The sequence below is a fragment of the Cryptosporidium muris genome, genomic scaffold (genome assembly GCF_000006515.1).
Source record: "Cryptosporidium muris RN66 scf_1106632373431 genomic scaffold, whole genome shotgun sequence".
Classification (NCBI taxonomy): domain Eukaryota; phylum Apicomplexa; class Conoidasida; order Eucoccidiorida; family Cryptosporidiidae; genus Cryptosporidium; species Cryptosporidium muris.
This window is the reverse complement of record NW_002196573.1, coordinates 519,050-537,277: the sequence shown is the minus strand read 5'-3', so window position 1 is coordinate 537,277 and position 18,228 is coordinate 519,050. Positions and strand designations below refer to the sequence as shown.

The 18,228-nt window shown below is 28.3% G+C and overlaps 8 protein-coding genes across 8 annotated transcripts, besides 13 other annotated features; 3 read left to right on the top strand and 5 right to left on the bottom strand.

The window, feature by feature from the left end:
• Positions 1 to 9: 9 nt before the first annotated feature.
• CMU_009270 (DNA replication licencing factor MCM2, putative) lies at positions 10 to 2,925 on the bottom strand (the record flags this gene model as incomplete). The annotated part of the gene is made up of 1 exon (XM_002140748.1): positions 10 to 2,925. One exon carries the CDS (start codon positions 2,923 to 2,925, stop codon positions 10 to 12), a length of 2,916 nt encoding a protein of 971 aa, XP_002140784.1.
• A 326-nt stretch (positions 2,926 to 3,251) lies between these two features.
• Positions 3,252 to 3,378: a sequence feature (AT_rich).
• A 74-nt stretch (positions 3,379 to 3,452) lies between these two features.
• Positions 3,453 to 3,495: a sequence feature (AT_rich).
• On the top strand, positions 3,494 to 5,200 carry CMU_009260 (CDP-diacylglycerol--glycerol-3-phosphate 3-phosphatidyltransferase, putative; the record flags this gene model as incomplete). Its single annotated transcript, XM_002140747.1, has 3 exons — positions 3,494 to 3,676; positions 3,772 to 5,098; positions 5,148 to 5,200. 3 exons carry the CDS (start codon positions 3,494 to 3,496, stop codon positions 5,198 to 5,200), a joined length of 1,563 nt encoding a protein of 520 aa, XP_002140783.1.
• Positions 3,717 to 3,758: a sequence feature (AT_rich).
• Positions 3,801 to 3,861: a sequence feature (AT_rich).
• Positions 4,043 to 4,063: a sequence feature (AT_rich).
• A 146-nt stretch (positions 5,201 to 5,346) lies between the features above and the next one.
• Positions 5,347 to 5,370: a sequence feature (AT_rich).
• A 32-nt stretch (positions 5,371 to 5,402) lies between these two features.
• Positions 5,403 to 5,432: a sequence feature (AT_rich).
• A 4-nt stretch (positions 5,433 to 5,436) lies between these two features.
• Positions 5,437 to 6,921, top strand: CMU_009250 (MoeZ/MoeB domain-containing protein; the record flags this gene model as incomplete). Its single annotated transcript, XM_002140746.1, has 1 exon — positions 5,437 to 6,921. One exon carries the CDS (start codon positions 5,437 to 5,439, stop codon positions 6,919 to 6,921), a length of 1,485 nt encoding a protein of 494 aa, XP_002140782.1.
• A 22-nt stretch (positions 6,922 to 6,943) lies between these two features.
• Positions 6,944 to 7,059: a sequence feature (AT_rich).
• Positions 7,060 to 7,176: 117 nt separating this feature from the next.
• CMU_009240 (uncharacterized protein) lies at positions 7,177 to 9,573 on the bottom strand (the record flags this gene model as incomplete). Its single annotated transcript, XM_002140745.1, has 1 exon — positions 7,177 to 9,573. The coding sequence occupies one exon, from the start codon at positions 9,571 to 9,573 to the stop codon at positions 7,177 to 7,179; it is 2,397 nt and encodes a 798-aa protein (XP_002140781.1).
• Positions 9,574 to 9,716: 143 nt separating this feature from the next.
• CMU_009230 (SNARE domain-containing protein) lies at positions 9,717 to 10,702 on the bottom strand (the record flags this gene model as incomplete). Its single annotated transcript, XM_002140744.1, has 2 exons — positions 9,717 to 10,088; positions 10,160 to 10,702. The coding sequence occupies 2 exons, from the start codon at positions 10,700 to 10,702 to the stop codon at positions 9,717 to 9,719; spliced, it is 915 nt and encodes a 304-aa protein (XP_002140780.1).
• A 601-nt stretch (positions 10,703 to 11,303) lies between these two features.
• CMU_009220 (uncharacterized protein) lies at positions 11,304 to 12,314 on the top strand (the record flags this gene model as incomplete). The annotated part of the gene is made up of 1 exon (XM_002140743.1): positions 11,304 to 12,314. The coding sequence occupies one exon, from the start codon at positions 11,304 to 11,306 to the stop codon at positions 12,312 to 12,314; it is 1,011 nt and encodes a 336-aa protein (XP_002140779.1).
• A 591-nt stretch (positions 12,315 to 12,905) lies between these two features.
• Positions 12,906 to 12,926: a sequence feature (AT_rich).
• A 172-nt stretch (positions 12,927 to 13,098) lies between these two features.
• On the bottom strand, positions 13,099 to 15,132 carry CMU_009210 (uncharacterized protein; the record flags this gene model as incomplete). The annotated part of the gene is made up of 1 exon (XM_002140742.1): positions 13,099 to 15,132. One exon carries the CDS (start codon positions 15,130 to 15,132, stop codon positions 13,099 to 13,101), a length of 2,034 nt encoding a protein of 677 aa, XP_002140778.1.
• Positions 15,133 to 15,352: 220 nt separating this feature from the next.
• Positions 15,353 to 15,373: a sequence feature (AT_rich).
• A 532-nt stretch (positions 15,374 to 15,905) lies between these two features.
• Positions 15,906 to 15,967: a sequence feature (AT_rich).
• A 405-nt stretch (positions 15,968 to 16,372) lies between these two features.
• Positions 16,373 to 16,417: a sequence feature (AT_rich).
• Positions 16,418 to 16,521: 104 nt separating this feature from the next.
• Positions 16,522 to 16,549: a microsatellite.
• Positions 16,550 to 17,008: 459 nt separating this feature from the next.
• CMU_009200 (rhomboid family protein) lies at positions 17,009 to 17,956 on the bottom strand (the record flags this gene model as incomplete). The annotated part of the gene is made up of 1 exon (XM_002140741.1): positions 17,009 to 17,956. The coding sequence occupies one exon, from the start codon at positions 17,954 to 17,956 to the stop codon at positions 17,009 to 17,011; it is 948 nt and encodes a 315-aa protein (XP_002140777.1).
• Positions 17,957 to 18,228: the final 272 nt, after the last annotated feature.

The window sequence follows — 18,228 nt, the reverse complement described above, 5'->3', positions numbered from 1 at the left end:
TTCAAAAATTTAATCTCCTTGCATTGATATCTGACTTTGTGAGTATTTATCATTATAGTGTTTTTTTGTAATGACTTTGATATTATTTCCATTGTTATCAACATGATCGGATACAAGGAATAGTTTTCCAAATGCTGAAGATTTTATATATGAAAAAGTAACATTGTGTGACAGTTTCATTTTCTCTGCACATACTAAGAATTCATCTAAATATACCATGGCATTATCTACCTCATCAAGCATCATACCTAAATTATCATCAGACCACTGCCTAAGCTGTATTTTGTTGATTTTATCGGCAAAAAGTTGCAAAAGTAAATTTTCTAATATATCTACAAAACCACTACTTAAGGCTTTGTATCTTGAAAATGTTTTAGATAATCGTTGTGCTACTGCATATTTTTGACTTTGAATAAATGACTCCAAAACTATTCCAATAGCACCATCAATATCTTTGTTTGTTACAATAGGGCTTAAACGCATTTTTGCTTGAGCTTCTGCCAATCTTATAATACTTTCTATATGACGTACTGTCATTGAAATTCCTCCAGTTTGTATTGCTTCCTGTCTTATCCTTGCATAAAATGTTGTAATTTTTTCCTTGTCAACGTTTCTGATCTGTGGTTTACAATATCTCCTAGCATAGCGTATATATTTACACAGTAATTTTTGATCAATTTGTTGTATATGTTGATATTGTTGAGATTCATCATCTAAATTTGTTACATTAAATTCATCAGTTGTATTGTTATATATACCTTGACTATTCATATGTGATTGTACTACAAAATTTGCAAGTAATTCATCCTTCATGGGATGCACTTCATCCTTTAAAACTGCTAATACATCAAATCTTGAAATAATTGGATCAGTAAGATCAACATTATCTTTAAAAGTTAAGCAAGAGTCATATCTCCCAAATATGGGATTTGCTGCTGCAATAACACTACAACGAGCACGTAGAGTTGTTACTATTCCAGCTTTTGAAATTGAAATACTCTGTTGTTCCATTGCTTCATGTATTGATACACGATCTTTATCACTCATTTTATCAAATTCATCTATTAAGCATATGCCTTCATCAGCAAGTACTAAAGCACCACCTTCCAAAGTCCACTCCCCTGATATTGGATCACGTCTAACAGATGCTGTCAAACCAACAGCTGATGCACCCTTACCCGAAGTATATATCGTACGATCAAAACTTTTCTCTACATATTTTAAGAATTGACTTTTTGCTAAACCTGGATCCCCAACTATTAAGATATTGATATCACCTCTTATATGATGATGTTTACCAGGTACTTGTTTCCTAATTCCACTAAATAGAGAACAGGCAATAGCTGTTTTTATATGATGATGTCCAAAAATTGATGGAGCAATTGAGGATATAATCTTCTCTTTTATATCTGGATCCTTAGATAATTCCCTTATTTTTTTAAAATCTTCATCTGTCAATTCATCTTGTTGCAATGGATCATGTTTTTTCTCAATATTATTGCAAAATATTTGTGTTCCTAAAATAGGAAATCCAGTTTTAATATTTAATTGACGATCTTTAAAAGTACGATAAATACCAGTTAGTATAACCTCTTCACCAGGACATACAGAATCAACTAAATCCCCAGTAACAATGATCTCCCTAGATCTAGGTATGCGACCAGCAGGAACACTTCCAGGTGATTCCTGAATAACTAATTTCTGGTAATTTTCATAAATAGTTTTTTCCCTATTAATAATAAAAGGTCCTCTACTTTGGCAATCTGTACATTTTCCTACACTTCTTAAACTACTATTCTCACCATTACCAAAGCTACTATTATTTGTTCCAAAATCTTCATATGGCCCTAGTGTATCACATCCACATTTGACACATTCCATGTAAACTGTTTTATATTTGGTTAATACATTGGTACGTCTTGTTATTATTCCGGATACACGTATTAATTGATTAAGCCATTCAACACGTAAATCACGTAATTCGTCAATATAATCTAACCCAATTAGTCTAGTCGTTATTGTCTTATTATTATATAAATTTGGAAATAAAGATGATATAATTTCCAAAATACATCTATCAAAACATTCAATAATTGGTGTCGGATATATATTTAGATAATCCCATAATTTATAACAAAAAGTGAAAATATGACGTACATCAATATGTAGACTAGTCTTCTCCTCTTGTACCATTTCTTCTATCTTCTTCATATAATATAATTCATCAAATAAAAACTTATTCTTTTCCATTAACTTAATATTCTCATCATTTGGAGTTGCTTTATGCCATGCAGATAATTTAAATTCTTGAATAAAAATCTTAAATAATCTACATATTAAATTCTCAATATGCTCACTCCATTCAGATTGTTCTGCTAGAGGTAATTCTTGTATTAATTCATTTATATCAAAAGAACCAGTGCCTCTCATTGCTTCATCTGCCATTGCTCTAAACATTTCTCTCCTCTTCCTACGTTTTTCAATATCTTTGCTTGTATCTCCAAGTTCTTCATCTACTAAATATGATGTAATTCCAAAACGATGTTCTGTACCAGTCATTAATTCACCCCTTTCAGCCATATCACGTCTATCTAAGGCTATCTCAGCTCTTCTCCTTGCTTCTGGATCATCTTCATAATTAGTATCATCAAGTATATCTGGGTCATATCTATCCAATTCAGGATCTGGTTGGTAATCATCTAGAAAGTTATCTGCATATAAATCTTCTCCTACCTCCTCTTCTGATTCATTTATCTCTTCTTCATATGCAATCTCATCTATTGGAACTTCTTCAGCTTCGCTATAGTTACTTGTCTCCTCTGTCATTAATATACTTGAAATATCTCTACCAGTACGTTCTGCATCCTCATCAGATTTATGAGGATCAATTCCAGTTCTACCCCTATCCTTACGACTAAACCCCATTCAAAATTATTTACAATATTTTTTATGGATTAGCTATTCAGCTACTTTTATGTCAAAATTCTAAATATATTATTCAATAATCTCCCCACATGCATTACTATACCGCCAATATTATATATATTAGCTTTTGTAATGTGTTGCAATGATCATATTTTAGGCCTCATTCTTTTGTCTACTGGAATTGCCCTTCTATTATTCACTAATCATAAATTCCATAATTTTAACTTCATTATATAAAGATATTGCAACTCAGATCTTTTACTAATAATATTACTAAACTTATTTTAGTATTATTTTGTATTTTATTAAGTGAAATTATTCCTCTCTATTAAATATATAAAGGTATATATATAAATTATATATTTTATAAGTAGATGAATATTTTTATATTATCTTATTATATATACTGAAATATTTTATCATAATCTTTTCTATAAATTAATCTAAATAATACTAGGAATTTCTATTTATGAACTTAAGAGTCTCTATTAATTATATAAGTGATCTATTGTACATTAATTTAGCGCTATATATATTAATTATTGCAATATAGAATAATTTTTAAAAAATGATACAAGATTTAGACTATAGAGATAATGTTGGTGGCTTGTTTAAAGTAGATATAGAGAAAATACATTTGTTAGAATCCCCAAAAGATTTTTATTTGAATATAAGGTCTATATTATCTGAAGCTAAGAATCGAATTATAATTTCCTCATTATACATTGGAAATGGAGCTTTAGAACAAGAGGTAAGTTTTAAAAAAAATCAAATTATTCACTTTATACTTGTTATATATTATTGAATTCAATATTATTGTTATTTTTATTTATGAAAATTGTATAGATTATTAACTTAATTGACCAAACCTTAACAAATAATAGAAAATATATTATAAATAATGATAAAGTAAATAATTTACATGTAAATATTATTGTAGATTTCAATAGAATGCAAAGAAATAAAGAAGACATGCTAATTTTATTTGAAAATATGCTTAGAAAGTTTCCAAATAACTTTAAAGTTTATCTATTTCAATTACCAATATTTAATAAATATAATCATGAATTAAATAGAATGGCTTATAAAAAAAACAATATATACAATAAGATTGGGGATAATATTATTAAATATTTTAGTTCTATAGAAAAACTTAAGTTATTAAAAGAAGTACTAGGTGTATATCATATGAAATTTTATATTGCTGATAACAACATACTATTAACAGGAGCTAACCTAAGTGAAGAGTACTTAACAAAACGTCAGGATCGTTATATATTACTACGTGATGTTCCTGAAATATGTGATTATTTGAGTAAAATTTCAGATATAGTTCAAGAATATTCTTATACATTAAAGCCTAATAATAAACTTCAATTTCCAAAAAAAGAAGATATATATATAATGAGAGAGGATATGCTAAAATTAAACAAAGATGTTAATTGGTTGAAAGATCTAATTTATAGTTTTGAAAAACAACATGATGAAGATTTCATTAAAAAGTATAAAGATAAGGTTATATTTGGGATTCTTTTACAGGCAGGATATATGAATATTAACTCAGAAAAAAATTTAGTCAAATATTTAATAAATTCATGTATTAAAGATATAGGATTATATATATGTACTCCATATTGTAATATGTCAACATATTGGACTAATTTAATGAAATTTAACAGTAATCCCTTAGTAATAGTTACTTCAGGGAGTAAATCAAGTACTTTTTCACAATTAAAAGAACCAATTTATTTAAATATTTTGGACTATATAAAGACATTAGTTATACCATTATATTCCAGTATTAATTCAGAATTCATAAAAGACATTATTTACAATTCAAATCATAAACAAAGACAAGTTGAATTCGGAGAATATGAAAGAGATGAATGGACCTTTCATGCAAAAGGGATTTATTTTTATAAATATAGAAAAGAGCTCATTTCAAATAGTATAAGAAATGAAGATGACGAAACTGATGATTTCACAAAATATTATGGAAGGAGAATATTTGCCAATTATTTAGGTAGTTCTAATTATAATCATAGGGGTGAGAGTCGTGATTTAGAATGTTCTTTCCTTTTATTGACAAATGGCAATAAAGAAATACAAGAAAATCTTAATAGAGAATGGTATGAGAATATATATAAATACCTTAAAAGAGGTAACCCGCTTGGTATTTTTAATAGACCGTCTTTTTTTACTATTTTTGGTAGATTTATAAGGTCATACCTTTAAACTTGGAAAGTATATGATAACTTCTAATTTCAATATTTAATATTAATAAAAGGGATTTTATATTACTAATTGGAGGCTAATTAAAGGTTAGAACTTGTGATTTTTTTTTTCTTCGTATATTTTTGGGGATTTATTATAATAAGGCAGTAAAGATATACTACTAAGAAATTATCTTTAATAACTGGGATTATAATTTTAATAAAATATAAAGAAGAACTACTAGGATATTACTATTGTAATTGAATAATATAATAATTATATATAATAAATATGACTATGTATTTAGAAATTGACTTGCGTACTTTTGGACTAGTTATTACATCATTTATTATAGGTCTGTTGTCTACTTGTATATTTTTATTGTGGAAATGTGATAATAATATGTCTACGTATAGAGATGTTATTGATGTTATAGAGACTCCTTTAATTTCTGAAGAGAACACTATTCGTTACTCTAGACAGATTGCCCTGAAACAAGTAGGAGTTCAAGGTCAAAATATATTAAATAATACAAAAGTTTTGATAGTTGGTGTAGGGGGTTTAGGAAGTCCTTTAGCTTTGTATCTGAGTGCTGCAGGTATTGGTGTAATTGGTGTAATTGATTCAGACACAGTTTCTATTAGTAATTTACACCGTCAAGTTATACATACTTGTACTCGTAAAGGGATGAATAAAGGTTATAGTGCAAGGGAATCTTGTGCATCTATAAACCCGAATTGTCGTGTTTTGGTATATCCAAATACTTTATCTATTGAATTAGCTATGGAATTATTTCCTCTATATGATATCATAATAGATGCAACTGATAATTGCAGGAGTAGATATCTTATTAATGATGCAGCTGTATACTTTGAGAAACCAATTGTCTCTGGAGCTGCTTTAAGATGGCAAGGCCATGTAACAGTATATAATTATAAAAATGGGCCTTGCTATCGTTGTATAGCTCCTAGAGATGATAATGGTGGAATAGATGGTACCCCAGGTGGTGCAGAATCTTTTGGAGTACTAGGTAGTGTTGTTGGAGTTATTGGTTGTATACAGAGTGTAGAAGTTATAAAACTTGCTTTAAATATGGGGAGAAATATAAATAGTGAAACTATGGAAATTGATTTAGATACACTTTCAGGTAAGATGCTTATATATGATGCTTTAAACACTAGTCAGATGACAAGAATAGCAACTTTAAAAGGAAGTGATATTAATTGTAAGACATGTGGTAAAGATAGTATTCCATTTTTTATAAAGGATTGTAATGATTACAAGATTTATCAAGGAATGGATATAGTGAATAATTTTTATTTTCCATTTATAGATAACCAATATATACTTAATATTGAACAAACAAGATCTCTTTTAGGAAATAGAAGAAATAAGAAACTAAATATTATAGATGTTAGACCTAGTAATATATTTGAAATGGCTCATTTGAGAAATTCGAAGAATATTCCAGAAGAGGAATTTGTACTTAAACTTTCAAAGTATGGAATTCAAGTTGATAGTAAAACAGCGAAGATTACTGATTATGAAGATGATAATAAGGACGCTTTGAAGAGTTACATAAATTCTATTCTTAGTATAGAGGAACAGGGATTTACTAATATAATTATTTGTTGGAATGGTGTGAGATCTTATTTTGTTACAAGTATACTTCAACAATGTTTTAAGAAGCTTGAGATTCATAGTATTTACAAAATATATTACATTGCTGGAGGAATAAAGGCTATAAAGAATGAGATTTTACCAAGCTTTCCAGATTTCTAAATTAAACTACAATATTACATGGAATTAATTAAATATAAAATAATTCAAAACTACTTTACAATAATAAATTTAAGATTATGTTCAACTACAAAATTTAAGTATTTTAATAATTGAAAAATTATATTAATTAGAAAATTTGTATACATGTGATTTTTATTTTTATAGAGTATATGAATAGTTTATATTTTATATGATTTGTTTACAGGTGGTATTTTACTTTTGAACTTGACTAATATTAGAATGAGTACCATTAAGTTACTTATCTTTAAGGCATGTAAAATAAATATTGCTGCTATTTAATGTTTCAGGTCTTCTTAGCTGGTTTACAATCCTTTCTATTTCCTGATAATCTATTATATATTTTGTGCAAGTTTTTAGAAGCATATAAGCAATTAAATAGATTAAGCAAGGAATATTTTCATTAAAATCTTTGCTAGGATTTTTACATTGGTTATATATAATTTTGGTTACATCAATGAACTGGTAATATAAAGTTTGAATTGAATGGTAATCTTGAAGTTTATTTAAATAATCAATAATATGACAAATATTGACTATATACTTAGTAAAGTTAAAATAGTAGCTTCTCCACTTTAGTAAATTTTCATTTACTGGTTTATCTTTCAACCATAAACTTAATCGTGGTATAAAGTCTAGAAAACTTAGATATATTGCATCTGCTTTTAATACTGAAATAAAACTTTTTATGTATTCATTATACTCCAAGTTACAATAAGTTGATTCATTGTCTTTATAAAATAAAATATTCCAAATAGGAAGTGTACCATATAGTAAAGAGTAATTGAATAGATTATTCCAAGTCTGAGTATTTATGATCTTTCCATATAATAATTTTTCCATATTTTCCCATCTAAATTGAGCTTCCTTTGACATTCTAGAATTCAAATTTGTTTTAATGAAATTAAGATGGACAAATTGAGTTGCTAAGTGTGTAAATAATACCAGAGTCTTAGTCCGATTATCCCCAGCTATTCTTCTAATTGTTTTTAACAATCTACATGGGTTTGCAATCTCAAACTCCTTATTCTGATTCTGAAAAATTGGAATTACACATCTCTCTAAATTTAGGCTAAATTTAAATATCCCTACTGCTAAATAGTAACAGATATTAGATACAACAGTTGATATAAAATCGATCTCATTATTTATTAGTACTCCAAAGTCTTGATCTTGGCTATTTACTAAGCATATAGACATCAAAATACTGTTTACACACTCAATGGAATTATTCAGAGAAGGATTTTTGATATTTGGCAATATATAATTATTCCAAGCCATTTGCCTATACTTCATATAAAAGTTTAGTATATGTATATATTTCTTATCTGTATCTTTATGAAGCATATTAAAGTTATTAGTAAGGCTTTTATACCAAAAATTTTCAAAATTATATAAAATATCGAATTTATCTCTACAAAGATGAAAGATAAGAGTCACTGTACTTATAAATACAATCTCTTCACTTATATCATCAATTAAATAATATAATAATTGACCTCTAAACTCTGAACAAGGTATATATTCATCACAAATAATCCTTTTGATTATTATATATTCTTTTCCAAGTGTCAAGTGCTCTCTCCAAATTTTTACAAAGCATTGCCTTAGGGATTTACTTTCAGTTGAAGTTGTATCAAAGTGATTATCTGATTCTATAACAAAATCCTCAGCTTTCTTAGATATTTTGCTTGTAACTACATTTAAAAGTGCTCCTAAACGTAATTCTAAAGTTTCTAGTGACATTATATGTTCAAAAATTTGAAATCCATTGTATTCAAACCCTATATCATCATTATCTAAGTCATTTTCGTTATTCAAACTTATCCCATCATGCCAATTAATACCTTGCACATCAGAATTATGCACTTTTCCACTACATATATCTATTTGTTTCTCATCCTCCTGATAATTAATTGATAAGTTTATACTATTTAATTCTTCAATTATATTGTTATGCCCTAGTTCTAAATACTCCTTATTAGCCAACAAAGATTTTTTGATATATAAATTAAATAGCTTATAATTGATGTTAGATATGAAGTTACTAGATATTGTAGAAATCTCAGCTTTGTAATTTTTTGCGATATTTATTATATTATTGTATAAAGTATAATCACTTATATTTTCTTCATTATCCATATGAATAAGAACAAGTATGGTTATAATAAGATAAATTGGAGATTCTTCATCATATAAGTAAGATCCACCACAGCCAATTAGATATTCATTTAATTCATTACTAAAGGATAACTCTTCTATATTACACCTGTTTATTATATTCTTAAATATACAGTAGACAAGAGTCCAATATTTTGTTGTTGTGCATCGCCTATTGTATATACTAAATGATTGTAAACAGATATTGTCCAAGATATTTAAATTTGTCAAAAACATCAAGAGCTTATTACAGTAAGTATTTAGCAATTCCAAAAGTTTATTGACAACATTAATTTTAGATAAATGCTTGTTTATACAGTTTACAACATATAAGGGAGGTTTTTTCAACATCTCAAATCCATATATAAAGTAGTATTCCGAATCAAGTTTATTTTCATTTTTTGAAGTAAAAGATATATAATTTTCTATTTCTGATTCTATAGATATACTAACTACTTTTATTTCACGTTCCATATAAACAGTCAAGTTTATATTTTGAAATGAAATGCCTATTGATCATATAGCGCTAAAGGTAGCTTTTAGATCCACAATTATACGGTGCCACTTTAGTACACAAAAATTGTATTTGTAAATAAATATACATAGAAAATTGTGCATCAATGGTTGCTAACATCTTTATGTACAGTTAATGTAACTCCAAGAACTATTGGAAGAATAATTACAGTAATTAATATACAAATGCATATAATAATCCACATCATCTTTTTTCTGTAACTTTTTTGATACTTTCTAGCTTGAATAAGTTCAATTTCTACTTTTTCTGTATATTCTTTTGCATTTGATACTGAAAATTCTATATGATCTAACAGTTCCCCTTGAGTATTTATTAGTGAGGCTAATTCAATAAATAGTTGATGAAGTTCTTCTACACTTCTTTCTAGTCTTCGTATATCTCGGTATTTATCTTGTAGATCAGCTATTGCATGATTTAATGTTTCATGAGAGCCACTTAGTTTCATTTTAATTAGCTGCTAGTATCAATATCTTCATTATCTTCTAATATGTTATCTAAAGTACTTCTTGATGCATCCGGATAAACAATTTTAATCTGCCTTGCCATTTTATTTTTCATTTCGGCTTTATAATCCATTTGAACCGTTTGAAAATCAGTCAAAGTTTCTCTAAAACGTTTAGTAATAGCTTGCAGTAAATTTTCCCTTATTCTAATTTCCGATGTTTCTTTCCTACCTGCACTTTTTTTATATTGTTCATTTTGTTGACGTAGTTTCTCAATGTAATTTTTAAGTTCCAACGTATTTTCATGGGCTTGATCCAATATAGTTGTTAATCTTTGAGATATTTCTTCATCCTTCTGTGAATTTGTAGTTATTAGTGCTTCTTGTTTTAAATGTCTTATCTCATCAATTTTACTTTGAATAGATGCTAAGGACTCTCCTATAGATTGTATTTCATAATAATATTTTGACATCATTCCATCAGAGGTTTCTGATCCAGCATCATCCAAGTCTTTGTGTTCACCACTAGCTGTATTTCCTTTCTCCAAATCTATATAACTAGAAAGTTGAATATCTGGGTATCTAGATCTCGTATATTCATGTAAATCTCCAAGCAAATCTATCATTACATTGAATTATATTAGTTTTAAAAAAAATTCGTTTCTATGTAGTTGATATTTTTATTAGGACTACGTTATATGGAGTTAGGATCCATGCAGCTAGCGCTTTGAACAGTACAAATTTTACAAGTAGGAATACTAAGTATTTAACTACTTATGGGGTTACTTATTTATAAATTATCACTTACCTACAAAATTCTATAACTTGAGACAGTATATATCAAATTAATTAGATATTCTACAGTATTTTCAAGTAAAAATTCAAGTTTTTGAAACAGACACTTTAGTCCAAGTAGAGTCATTAGTTCTGACTCAGATCGTGACCCTTTCAAAATACCACGTTCTTTAAAGAATCTAGGTTGTGTGTTACTATATATAATACTATGAATTATAGTCAACAAATAGTTTATAAGAATATTTTAGTAAAATGAATAAATGACATTATTAGCTATATACTGGAGTAGTGGTACCCGTATATTGTGCCGCCTATTTATACTCAGAAGGTCCACCGCTAGTACCGAGTCTCAATAATTGCGGTACTATTCAGAGCTTTGAAAACTTCACAAAGAGGTAATATCAAATATTTATTATTACTATATGGACAGTAATGTCTTCGGAAGGATTAGATGCGAAATCTACAAGATTATTCGCTTGTGACTACCCAGGTTGTCATGCATCCTTTAAGAGACGCTCCCACTTAGAACGCCATGCTCAAACACATACAGGAATAAAGCTCTTCAAATGTCAAGAATGCTCAAAAGCATTTGGTAGAAGTGACCATTTACGACGGCATATGATGTTAGTACATAGTTCAATAGAGGAAAAAGCAAGTTACCCTTGCTCATCATGTAATAGTGTGTTCATGAGCCCAACATCTTTAAGGAGACATATCAAGAGATCACATGATACTCCTTATATATGTGAAGTATGTGGTAATTTATTTCCCTCAGCGACATCTTTGCAACGTCATACATTAAAACAGCACTTAACTGCTGAGATTCCATTTCCTAATCGTACAGAAGACAATAGTAAACAATGCTGGTATGTGTGTAGAGCTGACCCTATGATGTGCTCAGCAGCTTTTCTTTCATATCCTGGATTAGTACGTCATATAAAATCTAAACATTGGTCCTCAACTAACGAGAATTCACAGATGATGCAAACCCAAAGCCAGTGCATAATGGATAATGAAACAGTATCAAGTCAATGTATCTACTCAATGCCAAATGATAATAGTCATGTCACTAGTCACAATGAAAATGACTCATTAATACCAAATACAATTCAGGATACTAAAGAAAGTGATGGTGACTGCTCATATAGATGCCCTTATCCTGAATGTGGTCGATTCTACAGCTCAAAAAGTAATGTAAGGAAACACATTCAAGTGTCCCATTGTAATAGCAAACCTTATGAGTGTCATTTATGTCCTAAGAAGTATGGATATAGAACACCTTATATTCGTCATATGAAGAATAGTCATCCCGAATTTCAGGATGACGACATGATAAATGGTCACTGCAGTGGTATTACAGCAATAGATGAACCTCATAGCGACTTGACTATATCTAGTACTCCTCATTACCCACCTTTATATGTTGATGCTATACCTTTCTAATTTACCTTGCTTCATGTTGCAAAATTTCTATTTAAAGGAAAGTAGTTTTTATAATAATACTAATATTAGTAATGGAGATTTCCTTAATATTATACTAAACAGAACTATATTAAGAAACCAAATAATAGGTCCTTATAGAATGCCTTATTACTTACTAAACTACTTTAAGGCTTAAATATCTAATGAATCTATAAGATTTAGTGAATAGTAGAGGACAATTTCTTACACTTTGGATAATTGTAGCCAGAGATTTTATGAAACTAAATACAGACATTTCTAAATTGGATACTATTATAAACATATAGTAAGAGTGCATAATCAAAGAAGCATAGATGTACAGGATAATATTTGGAGATTATCGCTAAGGATTATAAATACTAAAATTTATTATTTAGAAAATCTAAAACGCCTCCTATCTAATACTTCGCTATCATAACTATTAAACTAATTAATTCTAGAGTAGAGAAAAAGATGTGTAATGAACTCATTAATAGAATAGATAATGCCCTAATAAAACGTAACCATACGTAGAGATATTAGGATTCAGATAGCATATTAGTATCCTGCGTAGTAATTAGATTAATCTTAGAGTAAAATATATTAAAATATTAAGGTAGTGTGATTAGGCTTGTTTATGTGCAGTGTATTCATATTATTCATATTATTTTAATATCTCAGTATTATTTATTAGCTGTGGAGGTACCTTAAAGTAACATAGTATTTCATCAACCATATAAATATTCTAATTATCCACATATCTTCATAATTACCAAAGATTCTCATCTTACTTGTCCTTTTTACAAAAATCAGCCGAATTCTTAACTGTGCTTAAAGAGCTAATATGACGAAGAAGGTTTTGTGCCTTTATAATCTGTTTTGCAAAGACATCTCCAAAAAACTTATCTACTTGCTTTCCCTCCATAATATGAATTGTATCTACATCTAATAATAAATCAAAATCTCCAGATATAGAAACTATTTCACCTCCAAGCAAACTAGTACCAGGCTTCCAGATTATTTGTCTACCAGATCTATTCTTAATAGACATAATTTGAGACCTTGCAATATCTGCAGGATTATGAGGCTTTAAATCATCATTTATTGCATTTCCTTCCACTACATTTGTAGTGTTAGTTTTACTATCTAGCTTCTCATCACACTCTTTAATCACAGAACGAGACTTTTGATTTACACCTTTTTTTGCTACATGCATCAAGCTGGCTAATGTCTCAACATTTAGGTTATTGTATAACTTAGTAAAAGAACGAATCATACAACTTAACTCGTATATTTGGACAGAGGGTGTAAATACAGTCATTTGCCTATTTTGAGATTCATTAAAGTCAATTTTATTGGAATCCTCTTCATGTAAAAATTGGGGAATACAAGATGATATGAATCTTGGTGATACTTTTAACAGCAATTCCTTCCAATTACTTATATCAGAACTAATAGATACAAAAGTTGACGCTAATTTTCTATCACCTTGATGTGACAGAGTCTCTTCTAACCTATTTATATTGGAAGAATTGCTTCCATAAGATAGTAATTGGCAAAATAACATTAACCAAGACATCCTATCTACACACTTTCCAATTGCATCATGCTGATATGATGAAGGTCCTTGGTTACCTGGTAGAGAGGATGAACCAACTGTTGAAGATGCAAAACTCACTGTACTCTGCTGGAAAATCCTAATAGCGTCTATATATCTTTGCAACATCATATAAGCAAATCCCAGATAGTACAAGTATGAAACATATGCTGTTGGAACCTTCCATAATAAGGTTCTCAACAATTGAGAATCAATGAAATCTGCCACTTCAATAGCAGTATAATAGTCACCTAATAACACATGAATGCGTACAAGGCACAACATCGAGAAATACCCAAGCTGATAACGTAACGGAATTGTGTCTTGTGTTTGAGATAGTAAAGCTGTCTCTACTTGAGTTTCCTCACTACCACTAAGTATACTTCGAATTTTACTCTCATCTATTATTGTTTGGAATAGCTGTAAAGTTATGTCGCATCTCCATATATTTTGATCTATTTTATTTACCCTATCATCTTGAGAGTACTCATTTGAAGCATGAGTTGCTCTCACTGTATAGCGACATGTATCCTGCAACTGATATACAAATTCATCCATTATTCCATATATCCACTCACTAGGAAGTAAAATTCTATCATTAGGTAATGAATTATCTTGAAGTTTAACTCCATACTGTTCAAATGTTGCTGCTAAGGAGTTCGTAATTTTGATAGGTTGACTATTGGATTTGGAAAATTCTTTAAGTAATAAAAATCCAAACAATTTTACATAATTTTTCCAAGATGCCACTCTATCCTGCCATTTAACTTGATTAGGGAACTTTGCAAATACATGACGATAGTATAGCTCAGAATACAGTAAAATGCTTATTTCAGAATATGAACCCATATTTTCAAGTATAGATTCTACTGAAGATATTGAGGGCCAATGAGATTTCATATAATAACGATAAGTCAGTGAATGAAATGAAATCTCATATAAATGGCGTATTTTCTCTACATCATTTTCATTTAATGCATCAGATAAGTTTAGTAAAAATGATTGAACATCATCTGGTATTGCTGCTTCTGGTATATTAGATATTGGTATTGTGTTAAGTTCCTCAGTTGTTGAATAAGAAATTTGCAAGTCACTCTCTTCATCTTCATTTGCTTCTATTTCCATTAGAACATTTCTATTTGATGCCACTGCTACTGCTACTGCCGTATTAACTACATCATCTTCTACATCTTCCAATGGATCTGGAACTATTCTGAAAGACATTTTATAATTACCTTTCTATAGTTAACTTAATGTCATACAAGACTAACAACAGTTTCTAGCTTCCTCCTATTAGCTGTAGACACAAAATTAATTCAAAACAAAAAATGAGGCGGTATTCCTTGTACTCATACAGATTTCCTGGAGGGAAAATGTTACAATAAACTGACTTTATCCAAAACATGTTGTTAATTGTAGAATTGCAACATAATCAAATCTAACCAAATAAATATTAAAATTTTAACCCCCTATTTAACTTGAAATCTGTAGCTTATCTTTTTTGTGATATAATAAAAAGAAAAGATCTAGATGAAATATTAAATAGGTGGGTAGTGTTAATTATTGCATGCTGCCACGCTGATGCAAAACTAAGTAATTATGAAAGATCAAATTATAAATTTATAGCAGATTTAGTAGATATAGAATTAGATTATATAACACTGAGATGGATAAACTATAGGTCTAGTTAATTAGAAAAGTAAACTTTTTTTACCTGGGAACTAAAAAGTGAAAAGATTAATAAGCGAGAGTGAAATCTCTTTATAAAAAAAGATCTTCTTACAGATTATTTAAATAACTTATATGTCTGTTTGTGCTAAATATATGTAATTTTAATGAGATATAAAAATAGTGAATTTCAATATGTAAATAAATTTTTATGAAGTTATTGAATATAAATAAGTGGATTTATTATTGTATTATTATTCGAAGTCTCCTTTTTATAATAATAGATATATTGAAGACGAACAAATTTTTATTAGAATACAGATGACAAGTAATTTTTTTAAAGTGTAAAAAACTATTCATAATTATATAAAAATAATATGAATATTAATTTGTTAAGTACTGAACAGACCTGCCAAATGTAATAATCGTTTCGAAACTTCATATATATTATTACCAATGAGATATAACCTTATCAATACTATTAGATGATTTTATTACCAAAAAGAGCATTATATATTCAATACTGTAATCTTGTTACTATTGAAATTTCGAGAATAGTAAACCACCATATTATAATACTAGTAACTAATATAGTTCATATCTTTTTGGAACCAAAATAAAATTATAAAGTAATACTTTTGTCACAAAAGTACATAATAATTTGATAGATTTAAGATTTATCCGGAACTATTACCAATATTCTTATATAAACAACTATCCACTATCCAAATAGTAGTATATAATTACTTGTTAATAATCATTCAATAATATATGGAACATGTTAAAAAATAGCTACATTTAATATTATACTATAAATTCAAAAAAAAAAATTTATTTTAATGATAAACTAAGATATATCGTTAATTAAAATAATTCAATAGTGTACTTTTTGTATGATCCTCAAAGGTACAATAAAATATACCCTATTTTAGAAAGTTTGCACTTTATAATATAATATAATATCAAATAATATTTCCTAAAATGAATCAAAAATGTCATATCAATATAAAACTAAATATAAGACAGGCTTGATCAAAGAATTTGTAGGTATAATATATAATATAAAGAGATATTTTATCTTAATCTTTATTATTGTAGCTATTTAAGAATTCAAATAAATTTGATACCTTTAAATTTACTAAATAAATATTCGAACTCTGAAATTTTAATATTGAAAATTGTTCTTAAAGTATACCAGTAAAGCTAACTATTCATTGTAAATTTTTTGAACTTAAATCTGATAAAATAACAAAATAAATTTTCAAGATATTTACCTTAAATTACTTGAATTAGTAAGTATATTATTATAAAAATGCATTAGAATATACATGAACTCCTATTTAATAAATTACAGAATGACTCATTTATGATAGTGCAAGCAGGGTGAGTTATTTGATTTTATGTTGTGTCATAGAAAACTTTTCTATTATTGTTACCTCCAGCCTGAAGAAAAGGATCTCCATCTTTTAAGACTCCTTTGTTTTGATATTTCCATTCCTATAGTGTTATCACTTAGTTCAATGATGTCCCACAAATCCTTTAAGGTCAAAAGCCACCCTTGATTAGAAATTTTTCGATGGTTTTTCCACATTAGCTTGTAAGTTGAAAATATATTTTTACACTTATTATTGTAATTTGATTTTTTTATAATTGGTAATAAAATAAAGCCTGATAGAGCTCCAAATATATGACCAAACCAAGCAATTCTAGATTTATCATTTACTGAAATTAAACTATGTATTGCCATTATAAAATTCGTTACAATAGTAACATCTAATAGTTGGGCCGAACTCAGTGTTATACCAGGAATAGGAAACATCAAAGTAAATGTATCTCTTGGCCTAATTATAGCCTCAGCAGTTAAAAGAGACATCACAGCTCCAGATGCTCCAACAACTACAGTCTTCGTTATCATTGAATGAGCTATTGCTCCACTAATAGATCCAGCAGCATAAAGTAAAATAATATCTTTGCCTTTAATACTATTATCTCTTTTTAAAGAATTAATAATTGTATTGAGAGCCCAAAGATTACTGAGCAGATGTGACAGTGTGATATGGCTTACACCACTCGTTAAAGGTGTATATATCTTTTTTTGAAAACTATAACTACTATCTGATATATTACAGGTAAAATTTCTTTCTAAAAATTTGAGCATACTCAAATTTGAATTAATAGCGTAACGCCAAAGTGAAAAAACTACCACATTTATTGTGTTTAATAGATTAGTGTACCTGTCCACCATGATTCTGTTATATTCATGAGTACCTTGGGTAAATAGTGCAGATTTATGGCTCATATATAGCTTTCCAAAGTCTAAAATTGGGTATTTAGTTATTAAAGGTACAACTTTACTATTATTACGTCTTTTTCCATCCATAGTTGAATCTGGAAATAGCAACCTATTTTTGTCTCGCAAAAAGTAAATAAGATTAAGAGCATTTCCAAACCTAGACATGGTAAAGATACCCAATATTCAAAATTGGGCTCTTAAAGTAGTAGTGATGAAACTCTAAATTGCTTAAATCTAAGAATCCTGCATTCAGCTAATGTCTCTGCAAATCTTAAGTATATAGCGCTAAAATTTTAAAAGTAGAATTAGCTGTACTATGAGGTTAGTGGAAAGTTTGCAAGTTATATTTATTATATTAG